This window comes from Zosterops lateralis (genome assembly GCF_965231275.1).
Source record: "Zosterops lateralis genome assembly, chromosome: 3".
NCBI classification, from domain to species: Eukaryota; Metazoa; Chordata; class Aves; order Passeriformes; family Zosteropidae; genus Zosterops; species Zosterops lateralis.
The window spans coordinates 85,018,324-85,042,522 of record NC_139764.1 but is presented as its reverse complement, the minus strand read 5'-3'; the positions used below and the strand labels follow the sequence as shown (position 1 = coordinate 85,042,522).

At 36.2% G+C, this 24,199-nt stretch overlaps 1 protein-coding gene across 1 annotated transcript in view; it reads left to right on the top strand.

Moving 5' to 3' along the window:
* Positions 1 to 24,199, top strand: part of ADGRB3 (adhesion G protein-coupled receptor B3) — a 445,728-nt gene that overhangs the window by 384,889 nt on the left and 36,640 nt on the right. Inside the window, exons 20-22 of the mRNA XM_083856501.1 lie at positions 17,143 to 17,293; positions 17,842 to 17,911; positions 22,500 to 22,566. Of these exons, the coding sequence (XP_083712627.1) occupies positions 17,143 to 17,293; positions 17,842 to 17,911; positions 22,500 to 22,566 (288 nt within the window). The remainder of the gene's footprint in view (positions 1 to 17,142; positions 17,294 to 17,841; positions 17,912 to 22,499; positions 22,567 to 24,199) is intronic.

Genomic DNA, 24,199 nt, shown 5'->3' with positions numbered 1-24,199 from the left:
TGATATAAATACACAACTCCTTTCTAGGGGTCAAAATGAAATTTTCCAACACCAGAAATAACAGTCAAAACAAATCTCTTGAGGTGACAGTGTGGGCAACAGCTGTGGATCAGTGTGAGTGTTGCACTCAAACCCATCTGTACCTGGCAGGAGTTCTAGCCCAGGCCCAGCTGTGAGGGCCAGATGAACCTTTCAAACCTCCCTTCAACCCCACAGGCAAAGGGGATGAAATATCTGCCAATATTATGGCTTTGGGATTTCCTATGGTGGACAATCCCCTTGCCAGTAAAAAGGCACACAGAGAGCCCTTCAATGTGGCCCCTTCAATTTCAGTTGCCCTAGGAAGATTAGTTCTTCGTAATTTATTACTATGTTTTGGCAGATGTAATTCCATTAATTCTAGTGGCTTTGTTAACACATCATAACACATTTCTCAGATCCTTCACCTCTGCAAGAAGTGATGTATAAGTATGCCTGTCATAGCAATTTCAAAACAGGGACTAGAAGATAGGGTTACAACAAGGTGAAACAGTTCTATGGCTGGGATAAACTAAACAAGTGCAAGGATCCCTTGGTCCTGTTTAATGGGGTTAAGTCACAAGAGGAGGGGGAAGCAGTGCAGCAGTTATTCTCAGTTGTGCATTTTTATTAGAAACATATACAATACTTTTTTTTTCTTTGTGTAAGAATCTCTTTCTGAAGATGCCTGTTTCAGTGCCCACAACATTCCTTTCCTAAAAACTTACTTTAAAAATTAAATAAAAAGAAATATATCTTTTTAAAGTAGAGAAAAATGTGTCAAGAAGTGTGTATATCACATACGAGAAAGACCAGGCAATGATTCTTGTATCAAAACTCAGTGTGAAACCCAGTATTTCTGTTAACAGAAAATTTATCCTAAATTAATGTTCTTATCATCAGTTTGTTCTTTTGCTAAAACTAAAAAAATAAAACAAACAAACAAAACCACCACCACCACAACAACAAAACAAAAACAACTAAAACAACCCACAAAAAACCACTCAAACAAACTCAAACCTCCAAATAGCTTTAACTGACTACAAATATGCAATAAGACCATGAGAGATAAATATCACCAGTCCTCAATTTCAATAATTCTACTTCTATTTTCAACTCACAAAAGTAAATCAAAAAAACCCAAAATATAAGCACATACAGTTTTTCATTCTAAAATAAGAGAATTTATAGATTTTTCCAGGAAGCTCCTATAAAACAAAACAGCTATAAAAAGCCAAATTTCTTGGCCTGTCTTCTGGAAGGTATGTTACTAGGATTTGAATCAAGTAATTAAACCAAAATTTTCAAATAGCCATGCAGATTCAAAATAACCCAGGACATCCTTCATGGACTTCTTACTTTGCTTTTGATGACTCTGGGCATCTTCCTGAGGCTGTCTCCTTCAGCCAGATAGACTAGCAGAAGGCAAAAGGACAATATCAACAATACATGAAGCTATTTTTATAGTGTCTGAATTGGTCTCTATGGCAACATTTTTAATCTATTTAGATTGTTTAAAAATCTCTGTCTCTTCTCCTTGCATTATTCTGTTGAGTGACAAAGTTGATAGAAAGATGAACACAATGTGCACATACAAACACCTCTTGATTTTGGAAGAAAAGGTGCTTGTTTGCTTTATATTTGACCTTTTGCTTAAACAGATATTTCAAAGACATCCCACTAAACTTTCTTCCTGTTCTTTGAGAAAAAATTAATAGGAAAAAAGAAAGATACATTCAACTTGCAATCCAATTACTCCAAACATGCATAGATGTAAAATTTTTTGAGTTTGTGTTTGAAGGGTGTGGTGTGTGTGTCATCAGCACTGTTTTTCAGTTGAGGGAGACAAATACAGGCAGGAAAATAAAGTAGTTTTCCAAGGTCATCCAGCTAGCTAGCAGTTTCACTTACTGTAGTAGCAGATTTATAATTCTCAGCACATTAACAAGTGGTTTCTGATATTAGACTTTATACCTAAGGTCTCCTTATTTGGCAGATTTACATATCTGGCTCACTATATTCTTGCCTCTCCCTTCTGCTATAGTATGAAAAATAACCACAAACAAGCAGGAAATAGGACTATACCCAAGAACTGCCAAAATGACTGCCTCAAAAGGCCAGTAAATTCACAGAAAAAAAGAAATCTTTATGAAACTGGAGGATTTTTTTTTTTAATCCTATTTAGCTATAATAAAGTTCCATATAAGAATAGAAGGTGTGAAATGTATGTTCTTTATTGGAGGAAAAAAAGCTAAGACTGAAGAGTGATGGCTGTAATGAAGTGGGGATGATAGTCCTGTGAAACTATCCTTTCACTGGAGTGAAAGCAGCTGGTGCTGGCCTGGGCTACCTGCAGGAGAGGTTCACTGAGGATCTGGACCTTGGTGAAACCGACAGCAGAGCAGTGCTTGTATTCACTGTGTAGATGAATGAGATTTTCTTCACACTGCAAGAATTCTTATCCCTCATGAAGTGACCTAGTTTTTAAAATTATCTGGTATAATTTTGCTACCTGCCAGCTTTAGAATGTAAGAACAGCAGTATCAGCTCAGCTCAGTGATCTGCCTTATTTACTGTGCTGTCTACGTTAACCAGACATACAGGAAAGACTAAAGAAACAGGAATGAATGGTCCTATCTCTGATATCACTTCATGACTTTTTGCAGTCAGCAATTTAAAGATTTTCTGAGCCAGGACTCCATCCAAAGCTATTCCATCAGTCAGGCTATTCTCTAATCCACTTTAAACTCATTTATCGCTTTGGCTACCTTCAAATCCTAAAGCAGTGATTCCGCATTTCAATTTTTGTTGTGTATCAATGACATAAAAATAAAATAATAGGTTGAGCATCCTAGTTCTAACACTTAAAATTTTATTTGAATGCAAATTACATTATTTGTATCCTGAGCAGAGTTGTTTGTCTTTACAGTCACTCACAATAACTGGAAGTAAATTTTAAAAAGCACCACAGATGAGACTGATTCATGTGTATCCAACACTCAGACAAAATTGCAGATGATCGGCTGCATCCTGTTGGCTGTTATGTTTCATGCAAAACCCAGAGTGCTGTGATACAAGCCAAAGTGTCATCATTTCAGCTTCATCAGAATGTACTTATATTTTTCAGCACCAGCAATTTTCTTACAAATACTATAAACTGCAATTTTTTTTTAATTGAAAATTTAATATTAGATAGTCTTTGATTTGAATAAGAAACTCTAAGAGGAAGTTTTGAAATGTATTGGCGGTAGTTTACTGAGATCAATTGAGTAATTAAAATGGGTGTTCTCACCAGATATTTTTTTTAAAAAAAACAATGTCAATAATATCAACCAGTCCTTTCATACCACATATAGACAGCAAGCTTTCTTACAACTGGCCAACTAAATGCAGAATAAAATAGTAAAAAAATAGTTTTAAAAAAGAATTAATGCCTAAAATTAGCAAAGTTATTTACAGGAGAGGGGAAAAGAAAGCCACTAAATAGCCACTTCATCTGGATGAAGTTTATTCAACAGTAGTTCTAAAGTAATTAGCAGCAAGCACTTACCATAAAGCCATCATAGCACTGCCACCTTCAAGGCCTGAAAACAATTTATCTTTAGGAACTACATTCCTAGCATGGATTGAGAAGGTAATATTAATGAAGGAAAGAATGAGGAAATAGCAGCACACTTAAAGCTGACTAGAACTAAAATCAATGACAAGAGGCAGCCAGACACACATGAGTAATTTATTAAGCAGTGATAGATTTGGGTAAATAACACTGCAAAATCAGTCCTTCTTCAGATATGTGAGGTGAAGATCAATTGGTAGTTTTGTAAACTGAGCAATTCTGTTTACCCTTTGACTAATATGTAAAACAGGACCCTGAGAAATGCACTTGCTCTTTTTCTACCTATATATTTATGCCAAAAGCTGTATTAAACCCCTGGGGTAAAGACACTACTAGAATTAAACTTCCCTCAAGGCATTGCCCTGAGTGATTATGTTATTGGTAGTCATTTTTATCAGGCTTCCTGGAGTGCTGGGCTCTGCATCAACACAGAGGGAGAGCACCAGGGCCTCCTCTTAAGGATTCTGCAGCCTGACTCAGGCACAGAGCATATACAGTTCACAACACTGAAGTTAAAGCAATAAAGGTGTAGGCTTATGTAAGTCCATCCTCTCTAGTGAAATATATGTTCATTCTCACAGTGATCTCATATATGTTATTAGGGACTACAAATCACCTTCTTGTAAAACATTAATATCTTCTCTCTGTGTGTTTAAGTGGCCATTATTCTGCTATGAGTAGAGCAGCAGATTAAATAGCCCAGATAACCATGGGAATCTCAGGCCATCTACTTTCATGTGATGCAAGAATAAAATACCTTTTAAACAAATGTTCATAATGGGGAATTTGTACACTGCCTGCTTCCTCTTGTCACTGCTTAGATGTCCATGCTCAGAAATTCATATTGGATTTAATTTATATTAAATTGATTATGTAGACTTTCTGGTTTCCTGCTGCTTCCTGAAATATACAGATACTGTAACTTTTTTATTGTGGTAGGCATCTTTAATGGCAAGCTCTTCAAATTCCTTGGAAAGCATTATCTAAGAGCATATATAATGCTCTCCTGAAGAAAGCTATCATGTTGCTAGGCACTAGTTCTCTATAGATCATCTTGCTGAAATCTCTGTGCACTCTCTCCACAAAATGTTTCCCTCCTCATTTGGAAACCTCTTTTGTTCCCAGCAGGAAGCTCATGTTCTTAGACTCCCTGGGAGTTAAACAAAAGTGAAACCAGTAGATATGAGGCCTTGCAGAGAGCTTTGGGTCCTCACAAGGCTCCTTACAGTGACTTCTGTAGGGAGAATCTATTTAGAACATATAGGAGGGAGAACCTTCTTCCTACTGGTATCTGTGAGGAACCAGTGCTATCCTAAAAGTAATGATGTCCCAGATTCCTCCTCCAGATTGTGCTGACATATTACCTTACATCATAAGTACAGACTAGCTCAGCTAAGCCTTTTCTGTGTCTCTATGAGAAGCAGAGGGAAGTGGAATACAGGCATGAAAGCCAGAGCCAATAAAAACACTGCTGTTTCCCTTGTTCAGGAAACCTGGCTTGAAGTAATATGACAGAGGAGCTTTTATTAGTTACAACTCCTTCTGCTGCATATGAGTGTTCTACAAAAACATTTCATTCGTTTTGTTTCTTTAAAACAACCAAGTTGTTATGATGTTCTTCTTTAATAATCACAACTTACAAATTTTTAAAATCATGCTAAAGGAATCACTGTGAAAATCTCCACAGTGCTTTGTCATAAATATTAAATCTTTTATCCTACTGGTTTAACATAGCAGATACAGAGAACTGAATGAATGTGATACCATGCAGAATTTCCTTCTTTCTGGAAGACAATGCAAAGATATTAACAGCATAAATGGTTTCACCCTTTATAAGAAAAAATTGTTAACATTTTTCTTTCTTGTGCAAGCGATGAAAAGAAACTAATGTCAGAATATTAGCTACTTTTTAACCCATTCTCAATCAAACTTCTCTGTACATGTGTGATCACAGTCTCTTCTCTCTGGTTTTGGATACTACTGCTTTTCTTCTTCAACTTCCATGAATTATCTAATTTTATGTGATCCCAGTAGCCATGGTATAAAATTACAAGAAACTGCCTCCTTTGATTTCCTCAGTGTGCATAGGTATCCATAGCTCTACAATCTTTCATCTATGTGAAAATCTGTAAGATTTCATTAATATCATTAGAAACACATAATTACTTGATATTTTCCCTCTTCTGTATTTAGAGAAGAGGGAAAATTTATAACCTGTTTATTCTTAGCTATGTTTTGTATTAAATAAAGCCCTCTATTAGGAATTTCTTTCTTCCAGATGCAATTTAATCCTGAGGTTGAGGCAGCTTCATTGCCACTATGTGTATCTCTGCATGAACAAAAAAAAAATGGATGGCCTCTGAAACAACCCATGCCTAATGCATTAAAGGCATTAGAAATTAATATCATTACCATAAGAGGAATTAATGTGATTCATGATGCTATTGTATAGTAAGTTTGCATTGACACTGCCAGTTTCCCAAAGTGGAGGTTCTGTTCTTTCCCCTCACTCTGCATTCACTCTCACGTACACAGGTTAACAAGACCTGATACAGAGCTGTAAAGCAGTCTCCTCTGTCTTCTGTCTGCTGAAAATATTGTTTTGCCATGCATTATCCATGCAGAGGTCACTCTACCTCCACTTGCTTTTCTAATGTGATAGTGTGCTCTGATTTTAAGGCTACAGTGAAAGAATATATATTTCTGGAAAAGAAAATTAAAATTGGGTTTTGAACTAAAAGAAACAGTAAAAATTGTTGAACTACATATATACATATATGTATCCCATAAAAAAACTTTCAAAAGCATTTGCATTAGTTCTTTTTAAAGTGCCTGTGTGTGTTTGTCTACACATTCTATGAACATGTTCAAAAGCATCTGTTTCCTTTTGTTCATAAGCATGAACGCATGCACACACAGTGCATTTGGATTAATTTTTAGGTTTCTGTACTGTGTTTGGCTCAGATGGAGCTAATTTTCCCCACAGGATCTTGCATGTTATTGTGGTTTGAATTTCTGAATAAAAAGAGTGTTGCTAACACACTGATGTTTTAGCTATTGCTGAGCAGTGATTACACAGCATCAAGACCTTCACTGTTTCTCAACTGCCCTGGCAGCGTGTCAGCTGAGGTGGACAAGAAGTTGGGAGGGAATAGGCAGCTGACCCCAAATGACCAAGAGTTATCCTATACTGTATGACAACATACTCAGGAATACAACCAGCACTGGTCTTTTAAAGGTGGCTGTTGCTTGGAGACTGGCTGGGCAACAGTCTGCTAGTGGGAGGTGGTGAGTGACTGCTTTTGCATCACTTGGTGCAAGCGTTTTTTTCCTTCACTTATTAAACCATCTTTATCTCGACCCACAGGTTTTTCTCACTTTTGCTGTTCTGATTCTCTTCCCCGTGTTGCTGGGGGAATTATCAAGTGACTGGGTGGGTGCTTAGCTGCTGGCTCAGGTCAGCCCACCACATTTGCTCAAGCCCACTTCATGTTTTGCTGGGTAAGAGAACAAAGTCAAAGTGTTCTACATGCCTCTGTAGGTGAACATGACCCCAAGCACTGGCCTAAAGTACTCTGGAATAATCAGCATGCCTCCTGGCATGATTTTGTCCCACAGTAGCTAGCGTTACCCCAGTCAATTCCCAAAGCTTGGGATAGTTGGAACTGGCAAGGGACCAGTTAGGATGTGGCCACCTTAATTTGGCATAGAAAGAAATTTACTAACATAGACATTTTCTGCACCATTCCAGCTGGCTGCAGGATGAGGGAATGCTGTCTCACCCATTTTGTTAGCAAGTACAACTAGATGTAACCATAGCATATCTTTTAAAAATTTGCTTTGTCTGTTATTTTTTAAAAATAAACAGAAGTTATGTGGTATGAGAAGACTTGGATTGCCACAATAATGTAGATATTCTCTTCCTTTCCTGGATTCTTTCTATTTTGAAAGAATATTCCTTATAATACTCAAAATATAACTTTGAAATTTTACTCTTTCTATTTTTCTATCTTTAAACTACTTCTTTCACAGACACCATTTCTCCATACTACTAATCCTGAAAGACATTGTCCTTGGAGGAAAACTGAGCATGCTTGAAATTAAGGATGCTTTTAGGGAAGAAATCATACTTTTCATGTTATTATTCTTACATAAAGACTTCTAAGACATACATGTGCGCTATGAAAAAAAAAAAAAAAAAAAAAAAAAAAAAAAAAAAAAAAAAAAAAAAAAAACCCCAAAGCAACAGAAAAAGAATGAAGGTAGGTGACATATGGCACTGTTGTAATAGCATTGCAAAGCTATCACTTCAATGATTTCAGTCAGTCATGTAAAGAGATTCAGCTCTTAGAGATATGCAGAGAAGGAATCTTTGCTGACACCAATATCCGAGACAAGAAGATGGACTGTTTTCATATGGCAGCATTATAATCATCACAGTCAGACTAACTGAAAGACAACTGCAGGTTTTGTTGTTGAACTTTCATTCTAGGCATCATTTTGACTGCTGAAGAAACTCCCTAAAATTCCAGCAATTTTATTGTTAGTGAATAACATCTAAATCTAAAGTAGAGCAAACAGAAGATCTTATTTAAGAGTAGAGATACTCATGTGATAACCACATTTTCTTAGAAGAAAAAATTCTTTAACAAAAATGTGTTGCACTGGGGGGCAACACAAGGCAGTATTTTCTGTCTACCTAATGGTGGTTTTGCATGGTAATTTGTTTCACCAGGACATCAGTTTGCACTGGCTGCATTTGGATCTTCATGTAAGAATTTGAAGTCTCATATATGTATCCATTCTACTACTCTCTTACATTACACCATCTTTTCAAGGCAGCTCCTTCAATTCTTTGCCTTCATCTGTGCCTGGACACCTCCTCCTCTTTTTCTCAGAGCTCCGTAGGGAGAATCCTCTCAACTGTGCTCTGAGCCACTCTTTGCTGACATTGCTGACTCATGTGTAACCCTTGTGCTTAGCTCAGCCACCTCTTCATTACCAATCCTGGCTCATTGCCCCTAGCTACTCACACAGCCTCCGTCATGAACTTTTAAATAAATGAAGGTTAGGAAGACTAGGGACCTTTGGAACATGGGTTGCTCATCACACTAATTGACTACTGGCTCTTGTGTTCTTCGTTCTTCTCCAAACAGGTATAGCCACTGAGCTAATGCAAACAAATTTTTCTTATTATTTAATATTACTTGCAACAACCCGAAGAGTGATTTAAAAAGCTGAGTATCTTTACCTAGTAAGCTGAAATGATTGTACAGCACATCATATGTTACAGCCAAACAGCTTTTTCTTCACTGTTAATGTAGTTGTCTCATTATTATATCTCTCCAAATCTGCCAAGAGCATTTGTCCACATTTAAGAGAACACTCTACACATTCCGTATTTTAAAATTAAAGCAATATGGAATTTTTAGGGCCTAAAAACAGTTCCTGAGAAACAACTGTCCTGAAAACCAAAGTGTAATAACATCAGTGAAGCTTTTTAATTACTGATCCATAATCTATATGTTAATTTGCATAGTTCCCAAGTAAATAGAACTCTTTTTGACAGCCCAGTAGAAGCATTCTGACAGCCAGCATGCATTCTCTTTTCTCCTCTGAATCACGCCCCGTTGCAGAGACTTTTCAGGCCAAATTGTGCATGCATCAATATGAATCCAGTCTCTTTTGTTCACACTGCACCTTCAGTCCTTCAATATAGAAATATTGCTGTTACCCACAATTAAGTACAAGAACATAAGTCATTTTTCAATAGTTTTTCAATGGTTTTCAGAGACCAGGTTGATTTTGCTTGTCCATCAATTCAAAAAGCAAATCTATATTTTATCTGCAAATCTACATTTTATCCTTCTTTAAATAACAAATCTTTCAGACTTGGTGATGCAAAACCTCACAAAACTATTTTATAGAGCAATTTTTCAAGATAGCATCAATTTCAATTTAATTTTTAAAATTCTCATTCCTCAATAGCTCAGTAATGAAGAAGTTGTTTTAAGAAAGCATACAAGTAATTTCCACTTTTTTACCTAAACTGAGTTCAAAAGAATTGTTAAGAAAAAGCCTTATCTCCAAGAAAAAGAGGACAATTAGAAATGGGTCTTCTCTGGCACAGGGAAGTATCACTATTATGGCACTGTGATAGCAATTTGAGACTCATTAGTCAGGAAAGAATTGAAAATATATAAATTTATTTTATGCTTTAGAGTTTTAAAGAGCTTCTTATTTTCTTTTAGATCTGCCTGCAAACCTCTTGTTCTGAGCTTCAAAAACTTCAAAATACACTTATTTGAGGTCAGAGTTAACGTATTAAGTTATTTTGTCCTGACAGAGCTGACGTTTACCTTGTTTAAAGTGTTTAAAATCAAAGTCAACACAATATATTCATTATGTGAAGTAGGCCATATTCACTTACCAGAAAAAATGCTCATGCAATACTTTGTAAACATTTAAAGCACTTAAGATAAGAAGCAAGATCACAAGCCTCTGCTCATGCATATTTCATCCCTTATTCTATAGGTGTAACACCCAGTATAAAGCCTACTTAAATTAATGGGAGTCTTTCCACTGACTTCTGAATTAATCCTGTAAAAAAGAAGAGAATCCCATTCCTTTAATTTCCTGCCTGCACAGGAAAATACACATCTTCACAGCACAAAGGCAGAAGGGGAAGAAATTGTGTTGCCACATTTTGTAATCGAAGAAATTAAATTGCCTCTGAGTAACCTGTTCTGTGATACTGCTTGTGCAGAACTCATTTGCTTAAATATAACCTGGCAATAACAATCCAAACCAGGCGAGGACTAAAATGAGTACGAGTGTAAGGAAATTGTATGAGAATTGTCTTCCACCTGGCTTTCAATTTACTGTGGGCATGTCACCAAGAAAGCAATTCTGAGTTAAACAATACAAACCTGAGCTTTGTACTGACAATCTCCAGAGAATGCTGCAAACATGGAATGAATTTTACTGTCTCGTGTATTAGTCATAGCACAGCATAATATAAATTATCCAGCTGCACTTCTTGCCTCTATCCCTCCTAGTCACCAAAATGAGCCACAAATATTTCTACAGCCCCAAGGCAAATTATCACAACACAGCTTCCATCCCTTACACTCGAGTCCTCCAGGGCAGGAGGGCGTTGAGTGCAAGACCACCATGAGGAAGGGTTCTTGCCCAGGCTCTCTTTCAGTCTCTGTGTGGACTTGGGCTAAGAGAACAATTTTTGGCCCAGGTTAAAACTAACAATTTATGCACATGCCAGTGCATAAAGGATACCTCTGCTGATACTAGTGTAGACATTCTGCCACAGGACAGTAAGAAAGGTTTGCACATGCAGCTAGAAACTTTAATGAATTCTTTTCTGCCCCAAAAGGTGGGGGACTATCCCTTCACATCTAGTAGATGGAATTATTTTATACTATATGTATTATAAGATATGCAGAAGAATAGTGGCTACCAAAGGAATTATTTTGAATAAAACCCAGAAGTTCTCCATAGACATAAGGGATGCTGCAGTACAACTATACTGTACAAGATTTAAATGCAGAGGTTGTTGGTGTTCTGATAGAGGTGACAGCTATCGAGAGAGAAATTTGAAAAAAACTAACTGCAAAGGGCAGAAGTTAAAAATAAGGCTCCATATACTTCTAGTGAGTCACATATAAACAGCACTTCTACTGCTAAACTCTGCGCCTGGGAAAAATGGGAGACGTTCTAACTAGCCTTCATAAGTAAGTGTAAAAAGAGATTGTAAGTGCTTTACTCATAGAGGGGCAATTTTTAGAAATACCTTCAAGGTAAATCTTGGTAAAAGAGGAGCAGGAACTGAATTTGTCGGTAAAATCTGAAGAAACTAGAGAAAATAGTAAGAAGGATATTAAAAGTGTATGTGGAAAGCACAAACGCACAATTACAATTTAAAGTGTAAGTTTACTTCCAGATACACTTATACTGTTGCAATAGGATCACTGTGGCTATATTGTCAGATAAAAGGACAGATTCCACAAGAGAAGAAAAGCCTTAAATCAAAGTAGCTGAACAAATTATATTGCATCCTGAGACTCGGCACATAAAATGGTCCCAAAGTTTAGCAACTATTGTGATAATTTGTATATAATACCAAAGAAAAATAAAATTTGATGCCGAAAAACATTTGCTGTGAGAAACATGCTGTTGATAAAGATGGGAGTGTAATTGTAAACTAAATCAAAGAAGCTGCAGAAAGAGCTGGGTCATTTACAGCCAGCTTATATCCTATTTATCAGAACCTAGAAAGGCATCTTGCTTCTTGTGGGTAAACAAAATGATTGAGTAGAAGGACAAAAAATTGAGTGTCCTTAGCTATCACTCATTATCTTTGTAAGGCAGATCACCTTCTCAAAGATTACTGCTGTTGCACCGCAAAACCAGTTTGCCTTAAAGATACAAATAAAGGCTCCCATTCATATTGTCTTGTACTGCATAGAGAATCCTTCAGTATAATAATTAACTGTGCATATTTCATCATACTAATGCAAGTCAAGTGATAATTATTCTGGGCTATCATGTCAGATATCAGAAAAAATGTGGTGAAGTTAAACCACTTGAGCCTTCAACTGCTAAGAATACCAGAAAAAACTTTTAGATGATCTCTAAATTTTTGTATTAATTAAAATAAATAGTTTCATAGCTGTTGGTTGAAAACATAAATAACATTATTTTAGAATAACTATTTCTACTATATTGCTATTTTCAGTATCAGTACCTGATTTCCTGAGTTCTTTGCTTGAACAAGTGGTGTTAGCAGCACTGGAGTCTGTCAAAAGAAAGAAACATGGGATTTTTAAAATGATATCTTCAAAGCTTTATGGTGTCAGCAACATTAATGATCATGGAAGAGAAACCTGAAAGACTTCAGCTATGATTTCTCAGGCATTTAAGATCCTATGAGTTTCAAATATGTTTGCAACTGAAGAGACAGCCTCCCTTGCCATATTTTTTGTCACTGAAAATATGTCTGTCTTCCAGAAAACCACTCCTGAAAAGGAAGTTCTTACTTCTTTGTCCCAGTCTTTGAACATCATTTATAGAATAAAGTGACATTTTAACATGTATTTAATCTAGCATTCAATATTATCTGACTAATATATTGTATCCCTGTATTTTGCTGCTCCTGAGACAAAGATACTGCATTGCCCAAATCAGTTTAAAAATAGGTGATAATAAAAAAAAATTAATTTCAGAATAATAAGCAGTATCTTCTTTTATGAATTTACATTTTTAATTTAAAAAAGGGAAAGATACACTGAGAATTGATGGCTTAGAAGTTACTAAAAGACAGTAAAATATACAAATTTTATCATAGAATTAATTTTCTGCTTTTTACTGTGTCCTTTGTATTATCTTTGATTTGTTTATTCTTTCTTTCATTTATTCATTATACTGGTCTTTAGGTGCTCTTTGTGAACTCAGTGCATTATCAGAAGATCATAACAATAGCACCCATTTAATTTATTTCCTTAGGCTTATCTCTGCATAGATAAGTCAAAGGCAAGATTCCAATCTCTAAGAAATTTTATTATTTAAATGGTTTTCTACTACCTCTTATTTCTGCTTCATTAAATAATCTGAGTGGGTTTTAGCCCTGTTCATTTCACTACCACCAATACAGATTTCATTTTTCATGTTCATCTTTGAATAGCTTTGATTTTTATACTGTTTATCAGAATCCAGAGACAGTCAACAAATTTGTTGAAGGAAAAAGAATCAGTTTCAGGGCAAGAACACAAATCAGGTGTTATTACTTAACCCTCTTTGCCTTTGTGTGGAAGATTTACAGTAATGGACACTGCTATTAAAGAAAGAAACAAACATATATTTTTCTGTTAAAAAAAATACCATTGTTCTTTTAAAAAAACCCAAACACAACAGCTAGATGCTCAAAGAATGTTGATAAATTCTTATTTTGAGGTTACATTTATGACCTACTTTTGCAGGTCATAAAAATTGGTGTATTCTCTACTTCATTGGTCGTTGTTATATAAAAAAAATTAATCACTAGAACACGTAGCTGTGAATTTCCGTTGTTTTTTAGATTTCTCAGCTGTTCTTCAGTATGCTCATTTGAAGTAGGTGTCTCACAAGTATGAGAGAAGAAAATAATTTGATGCCTGATGTGTGTTCTTGCTTTCAATAGTATATTGTTTAATAAAAATGGATGAATGATCTTAATTAGATATTCCAGGTAGCTTAACACCTGAGACTCAATTAAAGTCCATGAAACTATGCATTCTGAGGACATAAGAACTCCTTCCCTTCATTTATAAGTAAATATGGGGAGGCAAGAACAAGAACAATGTGAGGAAGATGAGGTTAGAGTAAAAGTTTACCTAATTTCAGAAGCGTGAAGAAATAGTGAATAAATTAGGCTGTTAAAATTAATTTTGTTGCAGGTTGACAGGTCCTCAGCACAGGTAATTAATTCAGTGAGTTTTAATAAACTAGAATTAGAAGCAAATGAGAAATATTTCCTCCTCAAGCCATGGGGAAGATGTGTACCACTATCTCTTGGTGCAGGCAGGCTGACACACTGCAGCTTTCAGTGAGTGATGGGCCACAAGGTTTGAGTGATGCTGCTGCATGTGCAGGAAGGTGAGGGAAGGTGGTCCCTGGCCATGGAAGAAGAGGAGAGGAAGGAGAAATTGGCTGTAGTCCATAACCTGGTGAGCAAGAAAAAAATGCTAATATATACTTTCTAAAATTAGACATATTACAATGGTTCATTCAATAACAGCCTTTGGTGAAAATGAATTTTCGTTTCTATTTGGAAATTGACTTCCCAGATACAGTGCTTTCCCAGACAGAACAGCATTATTTCCTTATTTATTTATCAAAGGGGAAGAATAAGGAAGTACATACAAGCCAGATTTCCAGTGGGGAATTGGACAACTGTGCTGAGCCCATGGCTGTGCCTGGGAGGGGGCAGTTTTGTTTGCCAGGACTGCTTCTCTTGCAGGGGGGGAAGCTGAGTTCGCTGCAAGCACTGCCTGCTCATGAACCTGTCATTGCAATCCCACAGTGGTTGTTTGGTGATATTTTGAGGCTGATTTGCATCTTTCTGATGGCATGTGATGCAAATACACTGTTATATCAGTGACACAGACTTACCATTGTTGTTCATTGAAGACCCCTGTCTGCTGCTCAGAGGAGTTCGATATAATCAGCATTCACATATTCCAGCTAGAGCACAGATCGCTTCTCATAAAACCTGCTTCTGTCTTCTCATTTTCTGCTCAACATGATCATTAACATTTTCATCACAGTTCTTCCTTCCACAGTAGCCACATCCACATTTGTCTTGGATTATTATCTCTTTTTTCAATATAGAGGATAAATTATGAATTAAATCCTACAGTGTGCACTCAAGTCAACCGTAAGAGCTAGCAGTGTTTTCACCAAAAAGATAAGGCTTTGTTTGTATTTGCATTATTTATAAGGGAAATAGTATATTCACTTTTTTTTCAGGGTGTACTTTAACCTATGCAGTTCCTCCTTAAAAGATTCTGTACTGTTCCTCAAAAGTAATTTTGTTGTCAAATTCTTGCTCCAACAGAACTCTCTAGCTTTTGCAAAAAACATTGATAGGAAAGAAAATTTAAATTTCGTAGTAGGAATTCATAACATATGAACGAGCTAGTTAAAGAAAGGACATTTATGAATTTCTCTATTATATTTATTGTGTGTTTCACTGCAGAACTTTCATTTTAAATAGGCGGAGTTTGGTTTTGTTGTTTTTTTTTTCATATACAGGAAATATTGCTTTTAGTCAGGCTTTAACTGGATAGATTTTATGAATCCCTTTACCTCAGGGACATCAAAACATAAGAATCAATGCCAAAGCCTAGGATAGAATAGTGCCTTTTCTGTTGGTTTTTTTCCAGTTTACATTACCTGTTAGTTTTTGTTGTTTTGGTTTTTTGGTGGGTTTTTTTGTTCGTTTGTTTGCTTTTAATTAACAACAGTTCTCCTGTGTATAATTATACAGAACCCCTTTCCTCTATATATAAAAAGACAGTTTGGCTCAGGGTTTGAAGACAAGGTGTTTGTCACATCTGTAAATTCAAAGTTGGAAAGCATATGTTTTGACTCTTCAAGTGCATAAATTGTTGAAAGTTCAGAGGTTGATGCCAGCTAATGCTAGTGCTAGCTGGTATCAGCTATGAACTATTTATTTAAGATTGAAGTTAATCAGCACAACTGATTTCAGATAAGAATCTGGAAAAATTAACACCATAGAAAATTCAACCCAAAACATATTGGGAAGTAATTCAGAATGTAAAATGAACTTAAAAGTGTGGGTGTCATATATATCATATCCTTCCTATTAGCCTTGAATCAGCAATATATGCAAGCACCTTTATATAAGTAGGAATGTGCATATTCTCTCCCTAAATAATTTGCTCAACTGGGATTTTAGTAAAAACTCTTGACTAGCCTTAATACAAGGCTAAGCATGGGGTAGCTGTTAGGTGTGTATGATGCATAAAGAAATAATCATAAAGTAATATCTACATCTTTCAGTTTTTCATTAGTTTACCTCATTGATGTTGGGGGTGTGAACTATTTTTTCTTTTTATCTTAACATAATTTTGACACTTTAAACTGTGCTAAGGATAAATTGTGTTAATGGTATTCTCTACATTACTGATGTGGTCTTGATTCTGGGGTAATATGCAGACTGCATTTTGTAGCCTGCTACTGGCATTTTAAGCAACACAGTGGAGCACAGATCATAATTTATGCCAAGAAGCTCATTTATATAAGCTACAATGTCAAGTTTAATTAAGGACTACAGTGACAAAAGAAAGCCAATTGCATGTGCTCAAAATACTTTTCAGATGACAAATGACTGATACCCATAAAAACAATATCTAGGGCAATCGTTAAGGTTATGATACTTAAACATTGATATTTAAACCTGCCTAAAAATATCTAAGACAGTATATTCCAAGAGGTTAACGTTCTGTAAAATTTAAATAAAAAATCAAAAAATCAAATTTAAATTTTATAATCAGGGTCTTTCTTCATGGAGGGAAATAAAATATAACTGGCAATTAGGGGCATTTATATCCCCACATTTTCTCTATTCAGCTCAGTGTGATTTTATAATCAGTAATTTTGTAACTGGCCTACCAGAGTGGCTTTATGATGGTCCCTGGTCAAAGTAAATGTGCAGAGAAAAATCTGCTTGGCATGGTTTATTTTGTGTCTTTGTCCCTGCTCAGAACACTCAGTGTTTGGGAAAACAAGTCAAAACCTCTTCTGCCTAATCCCCATAAACATTTCTCTTTCTTTCTCTTGCTCTTTGTGGCCACCACATCATAAAGGGAAAAAAAGAAAGAGTTGATGCTAAGGATAAAGGTCAAGATGATAGAATATGACAACTCTTTGAATTGAAAACAGAAATGAGTGTCCCTAAGTATTCAGCATGAGCTTCTCTTTGCTCCCTGCAGGGCATCTGCACCACAACCACCGCATTTTTACACTTCTTCTTCTTAGCTTCATTCTGTTGGGTTTTGACAGAAGCGTGGCAGTCATATATGGCTGTTACTGGAAAAATTAGGACACGGCTCATAAGGAAGCGTTTCCTGTGCCTTGGATGGGGTAAGTCAGTAAAATTAATTTCCTAACAATCATTGGAATGAAACATTTAGTGCAGTGGCAATGTCAAGAATAACATCGTTTTCTTGAGGAAAACTGAAAGATAGTAGACAGCATGACACTAAAAGGAAAACTAGGTTAGAAGCCAAGCTCAAGCTATCCTGGTGTATATTGTAGCATTCTTTCCTAAATAGGTTCTAGCAAAATTTTAGGAGATTTTTAGCAAAGTTGTGTAATAGCTAGAAATCAAAATAAAACAAGAAAGACACATTCTCTGAATATTCATGAAACCTCTTTCTAGTTAAGACTTGTCAAATGTACCAGTAATTTAGCTACATCAAAACAGTACACCGTGGGCAGAAAACAGTGTCCTCCCCCCTGCCAGTGCTTCAGAAAAACAAATCCTACAATAGCAATGTGCTTCATTAAATAATTCATTCCATGTAAAATTGTCCATTTTGCATTAAGCTTGCCCTGTCATTTTTTGTCCAAGCAGAACAGCAATATTTTACTCAGCATCTGCTGATTATTACTGTTTTGGTTTTTTTCAGGACTGCCAGCGTTGGTGGTTGCAATATCAATAGGCTTTACCAAGACAAAAGGATATGGAACAGCTCACTAGTAAGTCAATCTGAAGTGATAAACTATATTTTTAGTTACCAAGATTGTCATACCCACCAGGAACTGCATTGCACACTCTAAAGGCTATACAGGAATGGATACCTGGAACTGCCCTGAGAGTCACTGGGTGATCCACAAAAGAACAAAGAGAAAACAGCATGCCAGTCTTGGACTGAGCTCAGCAAAGCACCAGGAATCCTAGATATTGTTTGAGATTTTGAAATAGGAAGCTTTTAAGAAACACTGAGCATTAGGTCCACTAAAAGACCTAACATTTATATAGATTTACAAAAGAGAATGTTAAATGTTATAGGTAGCCTCTGCCAACCTTTAAACATGTCCAAAACTGTACTGGCAAGAGTCTCTTTGGCACCCAGGCTTCTGCACACCAAGGAGACACCTCGATTTTAATGCCCCTGAGCAGCTTCAAACAAAACAGTTCTCCCATCCATCTTCTCTCTCCTGGACACCTCGATCCAGCCCATTTCTTGAACTGTGCTATATTTAAAAGACAGAAAGGAGGAAATTTTTGTGCTTCATTTGCATTCAACTAATACAGTTCCTGTTTAACCACCTGGCTGGTTCCAGTGTGTATTTAGCACCTCAGAAAATTAACTCCTCAGAGATGCTGCCATTTGATCTTCTGATGAAGAAGGAGCTGAGCCTTTCTCCTTCCAGTGGAGCATTCCAACGACCATTATGTATGCAAGAGTGTGCTTCCTTTGGTCAGCCTCTTTGGAGCTCTCCTCACGTTGCCTAAGAAATTGAGTATGCATCTGGACAGAATGAGGAAATATGAGTCTGTAGACTGGTAATGAGGGCATTCATCAGAGATGTGGATAAGTTAGGTCAAGTCCTCACTTCAATGAATATTTAATTATTCTCCTTAGCATCATCACTGAGTGAGATCAGGATTCCCCCTCCCTTCTCTGTATGTCTCACCATCTTGGCACTCCAGCTCTGGGTGGGTAAGAATACAAAACCAAACCTCCTCCTGAGTTCCTGCTCCAACCACTAAGCACTGCAGTTATAAACTGTGACAATGTGCATCTTGAGTTTTTTAATGAAGAATGTCTTATGTAACTGAAATGCTTAATTGCACTTAGAGCTGGCAAGTGCAGCAGTGGTCTTAGCCCCCTTTTGAGTGTTGTATTGAGAACCTACTCATCTGAATTCTTTTTTTAACTCTGTACTCATCTTGCTGGCTTTTTTTATTATTCAGTCATTGAACCACAACTGGAAAGCCATTTAGGCTTAAGAATTACAAATCACAAAATAAGGATGTCCAGACCCCATTGAGGATGTAGCTCTGTCCCTTGCAGGATTAATCCCATTACAATTGCTCTACTGAAATCATTCATGTGTGAGTACTTCCTTTAGTTAACATTGCTTCCTGCTTCCTTCCTGGGCTGAATGCATTTTTAAAAGAGGGTATTCTGAAATATTCAGACAAAGCAACAAATCATTCATTAGGAGTAACCTGGAAAGTAAAAAAAGCAGGTCTCTGTACATGTAACAGCTCTTCTCCCAGGATCTAAATCCAGCTGACATGGTACTATGTGAGAAAAGAACAAATGAAGGCGTACAAGGGACAAATTGAACCATAATTCAGCTTTCTCATTTTATTTGCAAATATGTTTTCTTGGCATTTGACATCAGAATTACATAAGGAAAACAGTGAAGACAAGGAATGGAGATTCCTCCTCCATCATCAGCTGATGTGCTGTGCCACTCCAGAAGGCAGCAAAGAATTTTGTCTCATGACAACTGTTGGGCAGTGTCAAAGCAGAGCTCCACTCCTGCTCCTTGTACCATAACTAAAGCACTTGTGTAAGTTTTTAAATTGTTTACACTATATTTTGCCTGTTCACCTAATTGGCTGCAGTCAGTTGCACACATGCTGCTATCAGAAACACTCCCCGTTGCAGACTATTAGTCCCACACATGAAGAGATTCATGGAATAGGAGAAGGTCCAAGAATCTTTGCAGCACCTCTCAGTTTTGTATGATATGTGTATGATGAGAGTGCTTGAATTGTTCACACTGAAGCCATTTCTGTGATCATCAGTCTCTGATGCGTGTCTTTTTTCTGAGTCCTAATTATTAGACAGTTATATTTCTGTATTTTTAAAACTACATAGAAAATTATTTCACCCAGACACTTGTAGTGGTAGAGATACAGAGGCTGAAGGGGTTTCCTAAAAAATAATAAAAAAACCCCACAAACACAAGTTTTTAGATATTTCAGATCATCTAGAAAAGATTAGTGTGTCTGAAAGCTTAATAGCTTTTTCCAGCTATTTCTCTAAGAAATATTGTTGATATCTCTTTTCAGACAATCAGAGCTATGAAAGCACCACTACTAAAACTTATAGTTAATAAACCTGTGTGAGCTGCTCATGTTAATATATGGTGCAGATAAATTCCAGGAATTTATTGCATCAGCAAAATTAAAATTATGTCATAGTCATACCCTTGCCATGCTTTCTTAAGAGAAGGAACCAATATCCCGGAGAGTATCAAACATCTCACAAAATGTACAGGACACGGGAGCAAGTGTACAGATGCTTCATCACTCAGCAGAATTTTATGACCATGTAACATGGTCTCATAAAGCCACCGGTGGCTGCTCTTAACACTAATCAATATATATGGCTTTCTGCTATGTGCACATCAGGAAGCAAGAAGATAGAACAGGAGAACAAAATAAAAACAACTATAAAACACAGGGAAAAAAAAACAACTATCAGAGAAAAGAAAGAGGAGAAGGAAAAAATAGTAAAAAATCAACAAGAATTGCCTCGTGGTGTAAGAAGGCACCTGAAAATCTATCTGCAGACAGTCTTCAAGAGAAGAAGATGGAGGACAATTTAATTTCAGTCATCAACTAAGAAATGTTGAATATGTTGCAATAATGATGTCACACACAGGTGAAAATCCAGACTCTTGAAAATTCAGATTGTGTAAAAAAGAGGTTAAGTGAAAAAAGGACAGCCTCTACATTTTTTTTCAACTCTGCCTCTAAGTGGAAATCACTCTTTTGAACAGCCATTTTACTTGGTAACATGGAAAAGGGAGGGAAGAACTTTTCCTTGGTCTCAAAGGATTTTGTGGTAAAAAACCTGGGTTTTATTTTTTATTTAGAAAAAACTGTTCTTGACCCTTTTTTCAGCACAGGTAACTGAAATTAGGTTTGAACAATACATCAATTTTTATGAACTGCTGCTTCTGTCTCCCAAAACCATGAAAATTTTAATTACAATTCCTAGTTACTCAAAGTGGTCATCTTCACTAAGTTTAAAAGTTCATACTGGTAAGGAAGTGCACTATGAATGCATTTGCTCCTCTCAGAAGTCTGTGTTCCCAGACTGACAGCAGTAACCTAGTTTTTGAAAAAATAGTAGGAAAAACTACAGAAAATTTTGAAAGCATTTTTCTTTGACATGGCACAAATAAATTGAACATTAATGGTTTTGGAGGTGGGATGTAAAATAGCTCGGCATGTACTACCTTGTTAACTGTGAAGCAGATAAGAACTATTTGCATCCATTTATCATTCCAGAATTTAGCACACTGGTGCCATTGTGTTCATGTGACAGTTTTCATATGGCATCATTACCATGGAAAACACTTTTATTTTTTGAAGTGAGAGTACCAGCCCTAAAATCCCATTAATATTATGATTTTACTTGGTTTTGAAAAGTACAAAAGAATTACTGGAAAATAAAGAAGATATGTGTGATTCTGATGGGAATGTTTCTGGATATGAAATCCAAGTCAATTACTTGAATGTATATACTGGAGTTTCCTTATATGTAGGTGTGATCATGCATTCAAATAAACATGCTGTTCTTTGAATGTGTAATCACTGGGAAAATAGCACAGCTGCATTTACTTCAGTGTGTGAAGCTCCTGTTCTTTTGCAGATATGAAAAGCTTTACATCATAGTATATCCAGTATTTAGGATCTGATTCTGTAAGTGCTCTGTGTTTGGAAATCTGATGGTTTTCAGTGAAAGCCCTGATGCAGGATGACAAACTCTCTGAGATTAGGAGGTCTCCAGAAAATACAGTTTTCAGATACTTTAAAATATACATTTAAATTGTTTGCAAAATAGAGAGAATACAGAACAGATGATATATCATATATGATTTTTCTCTAATGGAAATATTGTCTTTTAGGTGTAGTTCTAATAGCAATTATTAAATGACAGGATATGTAGAAACCTGTTTTTTTCTGAACTTCTATATTACAGATACTTGACCATTTCATCACTTTTAAGTATAGAACTCTCAGATATGGTAAACTAGAAATGTTTCTAGACACCTACCTGGCAAGAGCTGATTGCAAACTTACTTTCTATTGTGCTCTTTATACATTTTAGCCATTTCAGTTTATGTAGAACTCACATTAAAGATTTTGAAATGTTAACCGCTGCTAATCATATCAACAAAGCAATTCTTTTTTGTGTGTGCATATGAATCTCATAAATCAGAAAAATATGCTGTATTAATTATTAATGCTTTCTTTAAAATGTGTTATACTTATTTTTAATTTGTGTTAGTTCTTCTCTAATGTTCTTTCCAGCTGCTGGCTGTCTCTGGAAGGAGGGCTACTTTATGCTTTCGTTGGACCTGCAGCTGCTGTTGTCTTGGTAAACATTAATATAATTCCTAATATTTTTGCATGAAATGATAGAAAGTGCTACTTCTTTCATAAAAGCTTAGATATAAAACAACATTGCATTTTGCTGTAAATAGGGAGATCACTGTTGTTTAACATACCTTCAGTATTTTGAACGCATGATTCATTTGATTATATCACTTCTTTATACCAATTATCTCTCCATGTTTACACAGTAAGCTGTGAAAGAATAATGCACTGATTAGTGGCACAGACTTGTTACAGGCATCACTGAGTTATTATCAGGAGCATCTACGCAATTGTCACTGCCTTGTGAAACTTGGTGACAGTCTTGATAGAGTGCTGCTTGGCAGTGGATTGCTGTGCCAGCAAAAGCAACAGAAGGAGTGGAACCTGCCAGCAAGTTCTCCATGGCTACTGCTTTTGAAGGCAAAGAAAAATTATCATAGCTGGGAAATGTTACTTGTTTGTATATTAATCTTCCACATCTCTGGACATGCATTTAGGTGTAGGATTAATTTCTGCCTAATTGTAGCTATCTGCAATAGATTTCTGTATCTAAGTTACTTATCCCAGCCATATTTCATTATCTGTGAAGAAAAAACCATACTTTTAGAAATCAAACCATCAGAAGTATTTCATATGTCTGCTTCAGGGTAAGATGAATTACATCCTACCTGTGCCATCGGCTATCAGACATCTGCTCTGCAATCTGTATAGATTTTTCACAACAATTTATTTAGCATTTTTCCCTTACAGATTTTGAATCTAATTCCTCTTTCCACTCCAGAAATTTTATACTCTGATAACACTATCAGCACTGGTTATTTCTGGTTTTCTCTTGTAAAAGATAATCAGCCTTATTAGTCATCAAAGATACAGCTATTCATCGACGTGAATTTTCCTGAAATGGATGTTTACTACTCCCATAGAGTTTGTCTCATCATTGCCTGGAGTCAAGCCAGGATCCTTTTGTACAACTCACAGTGCCTGTCACGGTAGAGGAGCCAAGGATGTTTACAAAAAGCCAGTTCTAATTTTCACATGGAAGTAACTGTATGTTCTCTGTTTAATTGGCAAGTCTTTGTTGGGAGGTGTTGGAAGTTCCCAGTCGCAGTTTGCCCTACCATTAGCTGGTAGCTGTGGAAAGGAGCTGTTCCATGCAGCCACTTAAGCCTAAGTGTATGAAGCCAAAGAATTATATAACATCAGCTGAAAAATGTTAATGCTGAAAATAAAGTTGAAAAAGAATTGGCAGGGCAGACTAGCACAATTAGGTATTTTGGAACAGGTTTTGAAAAAACAGTTTGAAAGGAAAAAAAGGATTATCCTTCTCTAATAAATAAAAAAAGGAGCATTTAATAGATTCTAAAGTTGGTATTACCTATTTGCAGGGCCATGCAGAGACAGGTTAATAGAGTTCAGTTCAATAATACAAATGGATAATAACGGTCATTAAGTTGTCCATTAAATGCCATTAATATATCCATTAAGTGCCCAAGTCTCACAGCTGAAACACTTGGATTTTTTTTAGGTTAGATCTTCAACCCATGTACGTGATCATAACACCATTTACTTTAATGGGGCTAAACAGGCATCCCAGGAATTCATCTGGTCCACAAAAATAGTATATTGCTGCCAAA